Source organism: Chinchilla lanigera, unplaced genomic scaffold, assembly GCF_000276665.1.
Source record: "Chinchilla lanigera isolate Chin_1 unplaced genomic scaffold, ChiLan1.0 scaffold00026, whole genome shotgun sequence".
Classification (NCBI taxonomy): Eukaryota; Metazoa; Chordata; class Mammalia; order Rodentia; family Chinchillidae; genus Chinchilla; species Chinchilla lanigera.
In genome coordinates, this window is record NW_004955427.1 from 12,890,796 (window position 1) to 12,909,903 (window position 19,108).

General features: G+C 36.4%; 2 protein-coding genes across 9 annotated transcripts in view; one reads left to right on the forward strand and one right to left on the reverse strand.

Annotated features, from left to right (window-relative positions):
- Nucleotides 1-15,604, reverse strand: part of Atg3 (autophagy related 3) — a 24,946-nt gene extending 9,342 nt beyond the window's left edge. Inside the window, exons 1-6 of the mRNA XM_005386390.2 lie at nt 15,196-15,604; nt 12,328-12,369; nt 8,141-8,190; nt 5,042-5,112; nt 3,674-3,781; nt 2,158-2,207 (exon numbers count right to left, since the gene is read on the reverse strand). Coding sequence (XP_005386447.1) covers nt 2,158-2,207; nt 3,674-3,781; nt 5,042-5,112; nt 8,141-8,190; nt 12,328-12,369; nt 15,196-15,267 — 393 coding nt within the window. The 5' untranslated portion in view covers nt 15,268-15,604. The remainder of the gene's footprint in view (nt 1-2,157; nt 2,208-3,673; nt 3,782-5,041; nt 5,113-8,140; nt 8,191-12,327; nt 12,370-15,195) is intronic.
- A 250-nt stretch (nt 15,605-15,854) lies between these two features.
- Nucleotides 15,855-19,108, forward strand: part of Slc35a5 (solute carrier family 35, member A5) — a 33,770-nt gene continuing 30,516 nt past the window's right edge. For 5 of the 8 annotated variants that reach the window (XR_261261.2, XR_261262.2, XR_261263.2 and 2 more), the window contains exons 1-2: nt 16,012-16,112; nt 16,717-16,862. Coding sequence is in view for 3 of the 8 variants with exons in the window: in XM_005386388.2 (XP_005386445.2) it covers nt 16,736-16,862 (127 nt within the window). In the remaining 5 variants the exon portion in view is untranslated. The other 3 variants (XR_261265.2, XM_005386389.2, XR_261266.2) reach the window with 3 other exon arrangements.

Below are 19,108 nucleotides of genomic sequence, written 5' to 3' on the forward strand. Positions count from 1 at the left end.
AAAAAAAAAAAAAAAAAAAGAAGAAGAAGAAAAAGAAGAAGAAGCCCTAAATCAATCATTTAATGTGCTGAGCGATGTGACTGAAAAATTCAAGGTATTATTGGAGCAACAAGAGTCACCTAAACTAGCCATTTAAAAAGTTACCAGGTCAACTTTCAATAAAACAGTATTTTTACTTAACCAACTGGTATTAGGAAATCAGTTCGGTTATGTTAACTGTTACAGTGGCACCTCAGTTCACAAACACTTTTGTTTGCAAACAATTTGGCTCACAAACACAAGTGTTCAGCAAAATTTTGTTTCTGTTTGCAAACTATGCATCAGATGACAAACACAGCTGTGGTCATCTTTCCCACGCAAATGTAGCCCCCTTTTCCAAAACTGTAGAACAAATTAAATTCATGAACTGAGGTGCCACTGTACACTTATAACTTAAAGAAAGAGCTTACTTATAAATTGCAATGTATTTATAAGCTAATATGAGATATAAATCAAACACTATCAATTTGAGTTTGTTAAAAATACTCTAGCTAAATTAACCAGACTCATCAGACTTTACAGTTATTATAACACTAAGATTTCAATTCAATTTAACTCGTTTACTATAAAATAATGCCAACCAATGACAGCCCTAAAATACAGTTATCATTACTACAAAATTAATGATCTGAAATTGATATGGTAAGTGAATTCTTTGGGCATTTGGTTTCATTTGGGCTGTGTTTTACTTAGGGATGGCTTTACTTACCACTAGAAACTGAAATCAAATATATTCTTAATACCCACACAACGTAAATTAAGGAGAAAGAGTGTCAGTATCTGGGTAATTATTAAATAAGCTAATATATGACAAACTGATCATTAAGGGGATCTCTAATCATGCTGGTAATATTCAAACTTGATACAGAAGACAGAGTAGAAATCAGCAACCAAGACTAATATTTGGTACCAGATGTAAGCACCTTAAGAACTAATTTTTAAAATATATAAATTCTATAGAGTATTAAATAAAAAATGACATGAGTGCTATATCCTAGTTGCAAATTATTAGAATATTCATCCTTTAGTAGAACGTAAGGGTGTTAGGTGGGTATCAAGCACCATAATAACCATTATTATATTTATTAAAAAATTCGTGAAGGCTGAGAATGTGGCTTGGTGATAGAGAGCTTGTTTGCCATACACCAGGCACTGGTTTCAATTGCTAGTGCTACAAAAACAAACACAAACCCCTCCAAAAATTACTATAACCTATCCAAAAATGCCATTCACACTGCTCTGCCATTTATCACTCTAAAATCCGAAGAAGATACACTAATAGCCAGAATACACGAGATCTTCTGAAGCAAGAAAACCAATTAGTATTTTAGTCAATTAGTTCAAGTCAATGAACTCAATCTTAATCCCAGCGTAAAACTGAAAAATAAACTTACTTTATTATCTTATACTTTGTATTAAACTATAGAAACGAATCCCTGAAGAGGCAATGAAAACACAAAGAATGTCTTGTATTTGCAACTGTTGTAGGAAATGTTTCCTAGTAACAAACAGGAAATAATTATTCCATCCAAAATATTCTATCTTCTGAAAGATTTGACTACTTACAAAAATTAAAAGAGAAGCAAAGAGTAAGCTGAGTGAGGGGGCACATGCCTATAATCCTAGCTACTCCGCAGGCTGGAACAGTAGGTAACGTTTGAGGCCAGCCTGCACGACCTGGCGAAAACGTGCCTCTAAGTAAAAGTAAAAGTAAAAGTAAAAGTAAAAGTAAAAAGAACCGGGGATGTAGCTCAGTGGGAGAATGCTTCCCTAGCACCCATAAGGCCCTGGTTTGACCCTCAGTACTTAAAAAAAAAAAAAAAAAAAAAAGTGAAGGCATTTTTATTATTCTCTTATTTTTATTATTATTTTCAAGCAATTATAAAAATTTGAACTTAATTACAAACATTCTTAGAAACAGAACTCTAATACAAATAGCCTGAATTAAATGAAAATTTACAAGCAGAAAAATTCCATGCAATTAGAAAAATAAGGGGTGAGAGGATAGGTACAATTTGAGTTTTATAGTACATAACCAGACTTTGCAAATGAAAAATATGAGCTGTAGGCAAATAACTAGGTCACTGACTATAGAAATGTTAACTAATTAAACAGTACCTTGTTTTCCAATGTAATCTCCTTAACTGCTTCAGTTATTCCTGTAATACCTGTTTAAAAATTCAGGAGAATATAACTAAAATTAAGCTGTAAAAGTCTACTTGAAGAAAGCAACATAAAAGCACTTAAAATCATCTAAATGCTCACTTCTCCAAAGTTAACAGGCAAATATTAACGAAACCGTTAAATACATAACCCAAGGTATATATCCTCAAGCTCAAATAAAAAACATACTAAATTCATATTTTACCATGAATTACCCTACTCTATCATTGCCCATTTACCATCCCTAATGTACTGTAGTACAATACAGTATAAGTGAACACATTAAAAGATTATAGGACTTATTTAATTCAACCTGTATCAGAATTTTCTCACTAGATATTGGTATGTAAATGTGCTACTTGCTTCAGAAATCTAAGACATCCAAAGGTACTATCACGGTAACACATTTATATGGGGCATACTACTTATTGTTTCCACAGTAAGGATCTTATTTAATCCTTATAAACATTATCCTGTGAGGTAGTTAAGGCTAATAACTTCTCCCTATGTAGAAATGAAGTCACCAGAGAGGTGACATGACCTGAGTTTCATACCCAGGTATGCAGATGCTGAGATTAAAATCCTGATAAGCAGACTGTTGTTTCACTGATTTTCCACTCCTCCTCGATAAACAAATTCCATAGAAATGACCTGTCTCAACAAGATTATTCTGAAGGTGGAATAACCAGTAGACTAGAAAATATTTCTAAGTCAAAATACCTTGTCAGTGTTTTTAGTTTAACAAAGATGAAAAATTCAGAAAGACAGAAGTAGCTAAAGTTATTACAAGAAAAAAAAAACTAAATACAAAATATGTTTAGTCATAATATGCCAAATATATTTTGCTGGTATTTTAAAACTTTGATGAAAAGTCTAACATGCTAAAACAAAGAATAAACAGCATATGCAGGCATACACTTATAAAATCTTTAAATTTAGTTTAAATAGCAAATATTTATTTAACAACTTTTCCATCAAACACTGATAAATATGGAAGATTCAAGAATGAATCTCTCCTTTCATAAAGCTTGCAATTTAACTTCTTTTAATAATTGTTCAATAAATATTAAATACTCATAGATTCCAGTTCTCTGGATAAAATAAATAAGATTACTGTACAGTTGCTGTCACAAAGGAGCTCGTAACTCAGAAATGTGATGACATATAAGGAAGATTCTAAAACATAGCATGCATAGTTAGTAGTTTTTATTGGCTTTAATCTTTCCTCTCTTCATTTAGAAATAATGGTAATAATATAGCTATTTTCAAATTGTCACTGAAGTAGCCAGTACTGTAAAAATCTAGTATACCCGAAGGACTCTTTTTAATTTGTTCTATTTCCTTCAGGTAAAAATCTACTGGGACAAAACAGTGCCTTCTCTATCCTCTTCTTTTTTAATCAAGACTGTTACAAAAGATTGTGAAAGAGTTGAAAACAGTTTGTACTAAATATACATCAGTCTCCTCTTACCTGTGTTGTGATATGTATCTACCCATCCCCCATCACCATCATCTTCTTCAATGATAGCTTCCAATTCATCTGAATATTCCATCTGTTTGCAGCGTTTGTAGCATGGCACTATTAAAAAATGGTAAACACAGTTATTTGCATATAATCGACTAATCATTGATCTATTAGAATAAGCTTATTTCATGAAATGATATTTATATTACCAAAATATTAAATGACTGTATTTCACTTCTAATGAAATCCATTAATTTAAGAATTATACTCAGCCTACAGACACGTAATTATTTAGCTACATTAAACTTTCCCTAAATTGCTTTGTTAGAAGACGAGCAGAATGCCTTTGGTGTGAGTTTTCTATGTATTCCTTTACCATGATGGTCTGTGAAGAGCAGCTAATGCCAGATGACACTGTTTAATTCACACTAATACAACCTTAAATTACTATTTTACTCTCAGAACAAGAAAGTACCATTTATCATACTCAGAGGTGGTACAGGTGATCTCTAGTTATGACACTGAAACAGTTGTCAATATTAATTTTATAAGTCATATTTAAGTTTTAGTTATTCACAATGGATAAACAGTATAAAATTCAACATATTGCTAAATTTTACTTCCTTAGACAATGACTAGCACCGAATTTTTCATATAACAAAAGCATCAATTAACAAATATTATTATTCATAATTCTAAAATTGAGCAATTATAGGGTAAAAACAAAATGTGGGGTAAAGCTGCTATTACTCTTCTTTTTTATATAGTTTTTTATTATATTTATTTGTAAAAATAAATGTATTCTGTAGGGGAAAAATTGCTGTTTTTTACAGTATTACTATACAAGGTAAGTTAGAACAGAAATCAATGTATTCTTATGTCACTATTTAAGGACTATCACAACCTTTTAATTTTTTTTAAAATTAATATATATATAGCGCAAAACACATTCTGTACCTCAACGGCACAAAGAATAATAAAATCTTTTAATTTAGAGGTTAAGATGTCAAGATACTATCAATTTCATTTTCCATGAAAAATTTACATTGAAAGATTAAAATGAAATAGCTAAAAATGAATATGAGGTCAACTTCAAAAAAAATCTTTTTTAGGAAAAATCTAGCTTTTCTTAGAGCCTTCTTTTATATCTTGCCAACTGAATCTTTTTGCAACCCCCAAAAACAGTTAAAGAAGAGATACAAATCAAAGAAGAAACGGAATACTACAGAAATAGAAAACATAAAAAAGGTTTACTAAATCTCCAAATTTCTAAGCACATCTTCAGGTACAAGTTAGGTTGAGTAAGGATAAAGTTATTGTTATTCCTTTTAATGTAACTGCAAAATTTATAAATGTATACAATATAATTCTTACCATTTTTGGTTACCAAAAATTGTTTGCCTGTTGGTAGGTAGGCCTTCACTTTTAATTCTTCTCCTGTGGCCCTTTAAAAACAGGAGAAAGGATCAAAGTACAAATATATTTTAAAAGTCAAATATGGATGATTTCACACATAAAAACTATAAATTATATTAAATTCTGCTTTAAGATTGGCTGGAGAATGATGCCATTGATTGACGTGGTAGGTTACAGAAAAACATGAAGATAATGTAAGTGAAATATACTCAGAGATACAGACAAAAAATCCAGGGTAATAGTTTAAGCAACTAGTATGTCTAAAGAAAATGAATGTGCTACTCCTTAGTAAATATAATCTTTCAGGTTTTTAATCCTAATGTACTGTTTATCTTAGATTTTTAATTTTAATGTAGTATTCATCTTGAAATCAAGAGGCAAAAAAAAAGCTACATGACATTACATAATAAAGTGGGTGGCTGGCAAGATCCCCATTCCTACCACTTTATTAAAATTGAACCTAAGAGGCAAAAAATGTTTGACTCACAAGATGATAATGCTTAAAACCATTTTATCAGATGCTCAGTAAGTATAGGACCAGAAGGTTAATATGCATTAGCATCAATTCTCGTAACTCTAAAAGGTAGGTACTATCAATATTCCCATTTTATAGGTCAGTAAACTAAAGCTTAAAGGGGTCAAGTTGCCTGGAGATACAAAACTAGGTCAGAAGAGTCAGGATCAAGTCAATTAACTTCAGAGGTCGTGTGTGTGTGTGTGTGTGTGTGTGTGTGTGTGTCTGTGTCTGTGTGTGTCTGTGTGTGTGTGTCTGTGTGTGTGTAGCAGTGGGGCCTGAATCCAGGGCCATACCAGGCTAGGCAAGCAATGTACACCTTAGCTACATCCCTACTTTGTAAACTTCAAGACAAGCTCTCACTAACTTTCCCAGACTAACCTCTAGTTTGTGAACCTCACTGCCTCAGCTGTCCAAGTAGTTGGATTACTGGCATAGGCCACCACACCTGGCTTTAGGGTTTCTATTCTTAAACTCTGTGGATGAAGACCAGCTGCAACATTCCTAAGCTATTCTAACATCTCATAATAAGAACTTGTTCACACACCCCTCTGTGGGCCATCCACTAAACTTGACCAGAATAGTGGTGGGATGTGGTGTCTCACAAACATATGAGCATAAACATGGAGTGCAATTGGCTTTTAAAGCGTTAGATTAACTTTCCAACCACAGATTTTAGCACAAAATACACCCATGAAATGCCCTGATATCATCTGACAGCCTTTCAGGCTTCTTTTAACTAATCACATGTGTTAAATTCAACATGATGGCAATGCCTGAAGTTCTGAGAGAAGTGAAAACAAGGTCATGACAGCACTTGTCTGCGTAAAGGTATTAGCACGGAAATAATCTTGTCTCTTGCACTGACTTAAAATTTATTATTCCTTTGGACCCACCAACTCAGGCAGAAGTATGGACAATGGAGTAGGTATAAATAAGCTCATGGTACAAAAAAAAAATTGTTTCACCAATCAGAATTCATAAACTAGAACTCTAAACACTTGCTATAAGATATATATACACACACACACACACACACACAATTTCATCTAACACAATGCTATAAACCAAATACTTCAACTTTTTAGACAAGTTTAAAGGCTACCACAAAGAAATCTCAGTAAGGAAAATGAGTATCTACCATACTGAAGACAATCCTAAATCAGCTCTCTTCACAAAAATCATCATTACAATGAATTTTTATACCTATTTGACTTCAAATATATACAAATTATATGCCAGAGCCTGGTCTGAACTGAAAATTTAGGATGGGAGGGGGGCACTAAATCAGAGCTTCTATGATATGAACTGAATTTTTTAAAATTTGAAACAGAAATAAACATAAAAAAGAAAAAGATAAATATAAATGAGGCTGATTATTTTGGCCTTACTTGGCATATACGAAATAATGTTCTGTAAGATAAAAAGCGTCTGATAAAAAGCAGTGACAACAGGTACACGTCAGATATAAAAATGAATAACAGATCACAATAGTGTTGGAACTCTGGTTTAAAATACTAATTTCTTTAGAGATTAAGAAAAATATCAATTAAAGCATTTTTAATGCCAGAACCCTTGCTCCTAATCAAACTGTACCTTTCAATTACAGCTGAAAAATGCCATTAAGAAACAAACAAGCAGTTGCTATGGCACATGCCTGCAATTTCAGCTACTCAGCAGGCTGAGGCAGGATGATAGCAAGTTTCTGGGCAACTTAGCAAGGCCTTGTCTCAATACAGAAAGGGCTAGGAATGTACCTTAGTATGCCCTAGGTTCAATCCTCAGTATCATACACAAAACTTAAAAAAGAAATAACATGTTGAAGCAGTTATATCAAAACAAGTTCACAAATTCCAAAACAGTTCTGCCAGTATTAGGATTATTTTAAAGAAGTGCTTAACATTAGTATTTTTGAAAATAATGAAAATGCATTTGTTTCAAAACACTGTTGTTATTCATATTTTAAAATATATACTATACTACTTTAGTAATTAAGAATTAATGAACAAAATAAAATCTGAAGTCCATTATAAGCAAATTTATAGTTAAGTCTTCTAATGAACATTTAAGGTCTTCTAATGAACATTAAGTCTTAACATTAAGTTAAGACTCTAATTGCTGAAGAGAAAAATGTAACTTTTAACCTTAAAAGAAGTGTCTATGTTTCAGGACTTAGAGAACACATAAAACTCCCCAGAAAATGTATGTAAAAAATGTTTGATAAACATTTATTAATTTAAAAAAGAAGAAATTGATCAAATTTATTAAACTCCTGAATGTTATTTTTTGAGGAACTACAAGATCTGACTTGGAGACTACAAAGGCAATGCTCATAAAGAGAAAAAAGGATTTATCTCCAACATGTCTTTAGTTCTATAAGGATAAAATAAGTTAGATTTCACACCCACTTTTCTTCCTTTATTTTAAGTATCACTGAGGTACTATTTAACAGAGAGTTTTGAAAGAGAGCTCATTAAATTTGTCATCATAATTTTCATGCACTAATCATAACTCTAAAGTTTATTCCCTTTAAGTACACTTACCATTGCCACGTTGGGCAGTGGTGGACTAAGTGATCTCCAGCTGCCACAAACTTCAGGATGTAGGAATTAAAAAGAGGTAAAAGAAAAATTAATCACTGAATACAGGCTGGCAAAATATCAAACAGATTACCCTGGGTAACCTTTACACCTAATAATTAAAATGCAAACCAAACCTACTTTATCAAACTGAAGATTTATTTTTATTATTCATCTGTAAAAGTTTTAAACATCTATGAAAATTGAAATTAATTTTGAAAGTATTTTTTAATTCAATAACACTAAGTGCTATTTTTAATTCAATTTTATCATTTTACGAAATGCCCAAAACATACAGTATCATTAAACTAATAAGGGTAAGGCTACAGAATCTAAGATGTCACGATCCACTTTATGGATGAATAAAATGTACAGAGAATTGTGCTGACTTAAAACTCAACTGCAGTCTTTGGAAATATTAGTAACAGATACAGGGCTATGATGTAAATCTTCATCACAACACATCAGTATATGTTTTGGGTTTTGTCCAATGCTGAAGACTGAACTCAGGGTCTTGGTGCATGGTAGGCAAGCATGCTATCACTGAGTTATATACCCAGCGTTCTATTTTATCTTTTCATTTAAGTAATGACCAGTTCTGAAAGCTTTATACATTCTTAACGCAATTATTAACAAGTCAAACAAATGTAGTGCCTAACAACAAGAAAAAAAATTCTTGGATGGACAAATTAAGAAACTGAACCTTCTAACAATCTTCAGCTTTCTGGGCAGACTGAACACTGTACAAACTTTTGGTTTTCTTTAGAAATAAAAGACTCACAAAGCAGCAGTTTAATCTTTTGAGAATTTCCAGTTTACATGGACATAATGTGACCTTACTGAAGGACAAAATTCTTCAGTTTTAAGAAAAAAAGTGAAAGTCTTTAAGCATAATGAGTGTCCCAACGCAAGCAGTATGTGTACACACTTTCTCAATTACCTCTATTTCACAACAGCGGTGACTTAAAATCCTGTACTGTTCAGGGGTTTGTTACACAGGGAAAAAAGTACAATACATTTTGTCTTTTAATGCCTTTCTGAGAAAGTATGCTCACATAAAATACTGTACTTTTAGACAATAAAATTCCACCAAATAAGAACTTTCAGAATAACCTCTTTGACAATGGTACATTATCAAAATGAGATACAGCAACTGTACTCCCAACAGAAAGTGTAGAAACGTTTCTGTTCTTTCATTTAAAAGATATCTTTTATTATTTAAACTTACTAAATTAAGACAAGAAGAAAACAAAATCAATAATCTCTACTTCAAGTTTTAAGCATTTTGGGGTTCAATGGAATCAAACACTACGTTTAACTCTGTGGTTATCTGTAACTAATTTATCACCACCAAAATTATTAACAAAATACATGCAAATAATTCATTAAAAATTATTTAATTACATTATATTGCCTTGAAGTCACGTGACTAATTGTATTCTGAATCCAGCCTCATGGTGTCTATTAAAAAAATAACAACAGGGCTGGGGATTTAGCTCAGCGGCAAAAGCGCCTGCCTGGCAAGCGCAAGGTCATGACTTCGGTTCCCGGTACGGAAAAAAACCAAAAAAAAAAAAAAAAAAAACAACAAAAACCTAAAAAGAAAAAACCATCTAAAAACACAGAACTGCAGTTCTAATTAGCACATGCATGCATTTGCCCTCATTAGCAACAGCCATTATTATTTGCTTTATATATTCAAGTAACACGTAAGATAGTCAAATTTCAAATCATCAACATTGTTTGCAGCAGCTTTCTCTTAGTGTTTACTCTCTTGTGAGATTATCAATAAGTAACTCCAATAAGATAGAATCAGTATTCACATTTTGGTGAGCAACTTTATTCCTCAATCTATCCTCTATTAATACAACTCAAAAAAAACACCAGTGATATTTTTTTCAGACAGTGCAATGTTAGACTTTTTAAGCACAAAGACTTTGACAACTCTCACACAAAATGCTGGCCACCGACAGGCGGAAGTTTGAAAGCTTTACTCAGGAGCAGCAGGAAGAAACAAAGCAAATCAAGGCAGTGCAGCTTATCCAGGGTAAATGCTGCCTTTCACTTTTCTCCTTCCGGCTCTTTCTAATCTCCCTCAATCCCATAATGGTGCTGTACTCTCCTAGCAGTATACGCTTGGTACCCAACTGGGTCAGTTCTGCCTTGCATTTTTTTTTGTAAAAGGAAATCCCTAACTCATCATGAGTGTAACAGTTCATTTTAGGATTTCTGTTTTAAAACAGCTGAGTTACAGCCAACAACCACAGACCCGCATGTCTAACCTGAACTACCTAACAGTTACTCATCTTCACACAATGGTGATAAAATTGCCTCATCTATGCTCTTGATTTCAGATAGTATTACTTACAAAGCCATGTCTAAATTATACTGTTACTGGGCAAGAATGACAGCTTTAAAATCAAAACTTTTAGCATTCAAGGTATTATACTCATGAAGCCTACAACAAAATACGACCTTCAGAAAATCTCTAGTCTGAACCCTAAATCTTAGGTATGAGGAAACATGAGGCCCTTCCCCAGATAGCTTAATTTATTTGCCTAAGTATTAGAGAAATAGAAACCAAAACAGGGCTGGGCAAGGTGGCACACACCTATAATCCCAGCACTTGGGAGGCTGAGGCAAAGGGATCACCATGCATCCCAGGGCAGCCTGAGATACACAGTAAGTTCAAACTCAGCTTGAACTACACCGTGAGACTCTGTCCCCAAAAAAAAACAAAAACAAAGAAAGCAAGTTCTTTTCACACCACCATGTATCTTTACTAAAAAGTTTCAGATAAAAGATCAGGTCAGCAAAACATTCTTAAAACTCAAAAGTACTTGGGACCGGACAGGGCCCATGGTATACGAAAATCTGAAGATCAATTATTCTGGACGTGAGGTCTTGACACTTACAGTCCTAAAGCAGCCTCATACTACAACACAGTTGATTTCAAAATATTTCTTTCAAAACAACACAATTCTAGTGCCAGTGACTGGTGTTTTCAGTGAGTTAAAGATCAAGCTTAAATTCTTTACCTGTTATTAAGAACACAACAAGTCTGACCCAATCATAACTATTCATAAAACTGAAGGTTTGTTTTTGTTTTGTTTTGTTTTTTTTGTCTTTTTGAGGCAGAGTCTCACTATGCAGTTCAGGCTGGCCTTAACCTCACTTTGCAGCCCAGGTTGGCCTTGAACTTACAATGATCCTCCTGCCTCAGACGCCCGAGTGCTGGGATTATAGGCATGCACTACCATGCCCAGCTTAAAACTGAAACTTAAAAGGATTTTTAGCATAGTATTTATTTTCCCAGGAATAAACCACGCCAATGAAACAAAACTCTTTCATAACACAAATTTGGCAAACAAGTGAAATGTTTCCTCAAAAAAATAATTCTGTCATAAAAGTTCAATAAGCCAGGCATGGTGGCTTATATGCCTGTAATTCCAGGGCTGGGGGAGGCTGAGGCAAGAGGATTGCAAGCTCAATCCCCACATGGGCAACTTAGGGAGATCCTGTCTCAGTATAAAAAGGCCTGGGCACATAGCTCAGTGTGAACACACTGGGCTGAATCCCCAGTACTGCACTCCCCCCCTGCCCCCAAAAATCAATAAAACACAACTGGCCAATAAAATATTAACCAATTTCAAAATTACTTCTTTAGTTAAAAAAGTGAGAAAATCAATAGCAGGAATCTAACAAGTACAATATTTAGGCTGAATACTATATTAAGGGAGAATTTAATAATCGAGCAGTGAACAAAATTTACAAGTGGAAAACTATGAAAATTCATTTAGTGTAGCAAATCCACAACACAGCAAACACTACCGAGCCCACTGCACAGCTCAATATAATAAAAAGGTGAGTAAAGTGTAAGTGACCATAGGAATCTTTTCCATTCCCTCTTGAACCCTCATTTCTAAATGAACAGGAACTTCAGAGAAATACGAGAAGTGGCAAACTGAGAAGGAAGTTACATCTTCTAGTCTATGGGAAGTACAAACACTTATAAGTCAGTATATAATTAGCAAAATCTAATTCGACTCAAGTCAGAAAGTTCAAGACATTTTCTTATAAAGCAGAGAAAGAAACCGCCCAGTTTAATATATTGCAAATTATAAAAGCTTCAGAATATCTTCAACACTCACCTCTTCTGGGGTGATTACACCTGTTTCCTTAAATTTTGATTCCTAAAGAACACAAAAACAGTAATAGTATTACATCTTTTACTTTCAACTAAAACGTGCTGTGGGGGCAACTATTTGCCTGGAACACTTCTAGGCAATAGAGCACATACAAAATATGTATGTACTGCGTATACCTTGTATAAGTATCACTGGTACCTGACTACAATAATGTATTAGCTGTATGTATGCATCACTGATACTTCACTACAGTGATATACAAGCCTAATGTAAGAAACGGACATGAAAATAATTACAATACAATTCTAGCAGAGCTATAACAAAGAGTTCTAAGAAAAAAAAAAGGTTTCAAGAAACATGAAGTCTTACAGTGACTTTGTGCAATGAACATACATCTTTAGTTCACAATAGCACAAAAATCTCTTAAAGATGCGTAAATATTCTACAACTCAGCCAATGCCTAAGTCAAACCAACTAACATTAGAAACCAAAAGTAGAAATTGCTTAATATGTCATTATGCTCATTTCCACCAAGACTGTAAAACAATATTCTTTCCTCTAACCGATGCTATTTACTAAATTTTTCTAAATTTATGAGATTTTGTAGTAATCTGCAAATGTTCAGAATGAACATTATTCACTCAACATCTATGTACTAACTACCAAGCATCAGGCAGTTTGAGGCAGTACAATATAGGTGTAAATGAAATACATAAACTCATCCTTGCCGTCAAAAGGAGCTTAATTTCTACCTGAGGAACAAATGTGCCCCAAATCATTAAGAAAAATGAAACAGAGAGGAAACTGTTGGGTGGTGGGGGAGAGATGGCCATTAAAAAGACAATGGTAAGCCAGGCCTGGTGGCGCGTGCCTGTAATCCCCAGCTCTCCAGAGGTGTGAGTTTTAGACCAGCCTGTGAGCTTAAGGCCAGCCTGAACTACACAACAAGACCCTGTCTCAAAAAGACCAAAAAAAAAGGCAATGATAAGATGATAAAAGACTTTAATAAAAGCTTGAACATCTAACCTAAGTAAATGAACAAGCCATAAGACTATCTATAGGAAAGTATTTCAGAAGTGAGTAAATGCGAAAAGTCAGATGTAAGACTGCTTGAAGGAGTACCAAGGAGGCCAGGTGGGCTCTTTCGAAGGAGTGATCCTGGAACTCAGAAGCGGTTGAGATGGGGAGCTCTACTGATCAAGAAGCCTTGAAGATAATCATGAGGACTTTGGATCTTTCTGTACGTACGTCCTCCAAAAAAAAAAAAAACAAACCGTAATTTTTCTTAACTTTAACGGCTAAGAGAAGATCACTAGTTCTTTCTTAAAGATTTGTTTTCTTCTCCTTGCCCTCTCTCAACTAGCAGGAAAATATTAAGTATTCAGCAGCACAAGAGTGATGAGACGGTCATTAATTCATTTCTTTTATACTAAAAAAAGGTCATACATTCCGACATGCTAACACTTTCTCTTCAGGTTGGTGAAAAATTAAAGTGACTTTAAAACACTTCTATGTCATACATTTAATAAAATGCAACTGACATATTAAATAACCATTGCATAAAATTGTATATTTAAGTTGCAACAACTGTGTGTTATTAAAATGGTGTCAACAGGATTCCAGGAGACCAGGTAAGAGGACCCCGTGGCCAATGCCTGACCCACCTTCAAGGATTGGAGAAAGCTGTTCTGAAAAGGCAATATACACGCCCCTCCCCCGCAAAAAAAAACACCATTTGTTGCAAATGTCGAAACTATTTTCAAGTTTTAAATCGTTGAACACTCTTAACTAAATTGACTTTCATAGCAAATAAATATAACCAAGCAAGAGAGGATCATCATGAATTGATTTTCTTTTCTTACCTGGTCCAACAAAATACTATCTTTAAGCGAATCTTAGAAATAAGTATGTATTTAAAAAGAGTACAGACCCAACAATGTCAATGAAAGGGAGCAACTATCTCTTTTGGAATATCAGAATATTTCATCCCTACCCTAAGATAAGTAAAATTCTAGTTGAAAGCTCAAAAAAGAACCAACGAAATGAAACCAAGTAAGAACCTGCCATTCATTTACTATCATTACTCCCTTTTCAGAAAACAAATTTACAAAACAATGTTATAAAAGAAGCGATCAAAAAAAAAATTTGCGGTTGTAGAAATTTATCTCTGAAAATAAACAATCGAGTCACTTACTATAATAACTATATATCACAACTTCTACTTTAAAATGTTTGTACGTATGTCAATAGAGTATATCCAAAGTTATACGCTCTGGAGGGTCAAGCTGCCCCTTATTACCAACGAAGCCCATGATAAATAACCAGTTACAGCTATTTTATAAGCTTGAGAAAGAAGTCTCGCCGCTCAGCTGGGATCAGTGTTACTGAGATAGAGTTATCAGTTTCACTTTGTTCCTCTGAAATCTAAACTAGCTGGGACCTAAGTTACAATATACCTACTTGATACTTAAGGAATATTCCACAGAACTTGGAAGAAAGAAGTGACATGTCACTTTGCTACCAAAGCCGACTTCATTTTTTCAATGAAAAGGCAAAAAAAGGCTCCTTTAAAAATTCCGATGTTAAGGTTTCGCGTTCTTAGCTGCCAGGAGTGGACTAACATTTCAGAGTTTCCGCTCCGGCACACCCAGCCCGAGAGCAGGGACCGGGGGCCCCGGGGGCTCGCCCCGCGGATGGATCCAACTCCTCCGCGCGGGGAGCCAGAACAGCCGGGGAAGCGCAGAGCCGGGGGCTGCCCTGCGCCGAGTCCCGCCCCCGCGCCCTCCCGCCTGGACGGGGACCCCGGCGGCGCCCGCGCTCGCAGAGCTGAACGGGCGCCCGACAGCCCGCGGCAAGCCCGGCGCGGCTTACCTTGAGCACGGGGGTCAGGTACTCGGCCACTTCCAGCGCCTTTCCCTTCACCGTGTTAATCACATTCTGCATCCTGGGGCCGGAGCGGCGGCCGGCCCCGCGATAGGGTGGGGAGGGCAGCGGACTGGGACCACAGAGTCAATCAAGAACGTCCCCGAGGCGGACGATTCGCAGGGACACGCAGCCGGCGGCACCCTAAGCGGCTGCTCGGCACGGGACGCGGGGGAGGGGCGCCCCGCGATCCTCGCGCCGCCGGCGGCGCACGGCGGGCCGGGCCCAGCTGTCACCTGGCCGCGAGGTACGGCGGCTGGGCCCGGGCAGAGCTGGGGGGAGAAGCGGGCACACACTCTTCCCTCCGGCTTCACTCGCACCGCTTCCGGTTCCCCTGCCTCCTCTCACTCTCTCGCCGTAGCTCCGCCGCCACCTGGGCCTCACGTGACGCTTGACTCCCCTCACGTGACACAAAAAGGCCGCGCTGGGCGGGGCCGACAGCCTCTGCCCTCCTTCCGGAAGCGTAACACTGAGCGCGCCTGCGCAATGGGCGCTGGTCCTGCGCTTCCCGCTAGGGAACTGATCTTGCTTTTGGTTCCGGCATAGCAGGCTTGGGTGCAGGGGAGTTTTCGCCTTTGTTTCTCTCATAGCTTCCCCTCCTATGGAACCTAAAACGCTACTTCTGCTATTGCAGAGCTAGATAGTACGAGGTCTATGATGCGCATTCTTCCACTAGAAGATTTCCTGAGGGAGCGAGGTAACCGCGCCCGCGGGAAATGACTGCGCGTGCGTAGGAGCTGGGCGCGCGCAGATGAGATGCCCACTGCGCATGTGCGCCGGGAGGGTTTCCCTGCCGGCGGGCAAACCTGGCCTCCGCGGGAAGGGGCGTTGTCTCTTTGGCGTCCTAGGCAGCGCCCGGCTTGGCTGTGGGTTGGGCTGCTCTGCAGTCCTCACGGACTCTGGGTCATTCCTGCGGGTCCCGGGAGGTTTGGGGCAGGGTAATCCCTGCGTGGGATATCATGTCCTCGCTCTGTCAAGACAGGGTTTTAGACTCCTTGAGTCCCAAGATGAAGCGCTTTTGTTTACTTTCGGTAAAATTGAACAGCACGGTTTCACGTATTTTTATTCTGGTTCTGATAATTCGGTCTTTCCCAGCAAGCTCAGAAGGACTGCTACTGAGGAGGAAATGTACAATTTCAAAATCCTTTTCTTGTACCTCAAAGTTCCTAATAAGAACGCGCAGTTGTTTTTCTGCAGTCCCCAAGTGTCCGTTTCCGGCTTGCTACCTTTGTCATCCTTTCTGACCTGATCCCCTTCTGTCCCAAGAGTACCCCGCCCTGTTTAGAGTTTGACTTTTTCATGTCCTTTCCGTGTAGTTGCTCCTGTACTCCTGAACTATACTGCTCATGCAGTCACAGCCAAATATCTAAAAAGTTATTTTTCTCTTATGTAGTCAGGAGCATTTGCGTCATGCAGAATCATTAAGTCTGACATCAAGAGTTGCTTATGAAAGTGCTCTTCTTTTTTAAGGCAATTAAATGACAGTAGAATGGAAAGAAAATGCTGTAGGCGTCCTGGTTTGTGGTTCCCAACGATGTATACTTTCCTACTGGGTGCTGTATTCATTGGTTTGAGCTCAAGTCGCATCTTATTAGTAAAATATTCTGCCAACGAAGGTAAGTTGAGATGCACAATACATATGGAACACTAAATCGCACATTATGTTTCCTATCTTTGTTTGCCTTGGTTATAAAATGGAGGTGATAATGCTTTATGAAGCATTTGTATCGTGTGAATGATAAAACATTTAAATTTTACTTAAACGTTCTTCTGCAAGAAGTATTTTGCAACTGGATAGAATTTGGGTTACTCAAGTTCAAAATCAAACCCTTTGCATGGAACATATTGTGATATCTGACTACTGCTTCATTCAAGAGGTGTTGGTGAGTCTATAGCAAAATATATAGTTATAACTTATTTTGAAATAGGCAGGAGGTTATATTTGTTTGGTTACGTGGCATTTGTGAATTTGTGTGTCAGTAGGACAATACCTATTAGAAGACTTCTGTAAGTTTGCACTCAAGAACTTTTTAAAATGTAAGGACTTAAGTAAATACTTCAATTCCACAAAACTGTATTGACTATTCCTCACTAGTATTGTTGACAGTGCATTAAAATCATGACATCAGGCTGAAGTTGTGGCTCAGTGGTAGAGCATTTGTCTACCATGCAGAAGCACTGGGTTCAATCCCCAGTACCCCAAAGGAAAAAAAAGAAAAGAAATTTATGAAAAAAACCATGACATCTAACTTAATGGTCTGCTTAGCGAGTAACATGTATATGTAAATTTCAGCTTCAGTTAACATGTACCTGTCAGGCCCTAGGTGAAGCAGTAGAGTTCAAAGTGCATAAGACATAGACTTTGTGCTTAAGAACTTAGTTTATTAGGAGAGACATACATGTAAATACATCATCAAAACACATTACAATAAGTGCAATAGTAGAAGTATTTTGAAGATGCAGAACAGAGGCATGAATAAAGCAGGATATATTGTGTGAACTTGTGGTGCAGAATTACTAAGAAAAAGTTTAAGGACCTGTAGGAGAGAGGAGGAGTACTTGACCAGACAGGAGAGTACCGGTTGGATTGTTAAGGACTTCATATGCCATGCATTATTATGTAGGCCTTAGAGGGTAAAGAATACTTGCATAGTGTTAACAGGAGGATAAATAAGACCCTGTAGTGGTAGCTGGTTGGTAAAGGAAAAGACTGAAAGCAGGTGTTATTGCAAACTCAATACACAGATGATGAAGACTAATTTAGTGCTGTAGGAATGGAAAGAGTCAAGAAATCTCAGAACATAGAAAAGATGTGATTTGGAAAATTATTGAATGTAGGGATTAAAGAAGATAGAATATTGGCTAGCTGAAAGTTTCTGGTTTGAGTTGTAAGTGGATTGATAATGCTTTCAATTGAGATGGGAACTATTACGAGGAAAAGAAGGTTGGACCAAGTTTGGAGAAATTATAGTTTTAGTTAGGTACTTTCCTTTAGGCCGGGAACAATGTCTTCATTTCCTGGAATTTCTACAATGTCCTTTACATCATGTATGTGAAGGAGGTATCAATGAAATGAGTTAATATGAAGTAGTTATATGGATATATTTAGTGAACAGTAGATTAAATGTTCCAGAATATAGATTTGCATACGTTAATATTAAATCGATATTTAAAACCCTAGGAACAGAGGGCTCCTGCAGAATGAGATAAAAGAGCAAGCGACAAATTTTAAGGAATAGCAACATTTAAATGGCAAGCCAATGTTTAGAACATGAAGAAATTGTTCAAAAAGATGTTTTAACTAGGCTTTAATGATAGGGAAAGTTCAGCAAGCAAATATTTAAAATCAGGTATACATTTGTTAAGTGTATAGGGTAGGAAGTGTAGGACGGGTACAGATATGTGGAGATAACCAACATGATCCCTTTCTCATAAGGAACTTACATTTAAAAGGTAAGACGTTCACATGAAAACTATAATACGATTGTAAAAAGTACTATTACAGAGGTTTATAGGTTGTATGACAGGAGTGAGAAAGCAAGGATTCTACATAGATTGAAAAGGGCAAAGGAGACTCCAGAAAAGAGGATTAAAAAGTATTCTGGAGAGAGAGACTGTGAAGTTGCCTTGTGCTTGGGTGGTTTGGGTTTTAATATAACCAAGAGATGAAATGTTTTCAAAAGGAAAGCAAATGCATTTCTGAAAATAATACCCAATAAAGTTTGTATTTGTCTTTGGCAAAATTATAAAGCATTTTTTATAAGCATTTAGAAAAGACAGGTAACAGTTAAGACAAGGCATTCTAAACCAACCTCATTCCTTAATTAATTCATCTGACTTTCTAGCTAGGACGCAGCATCCC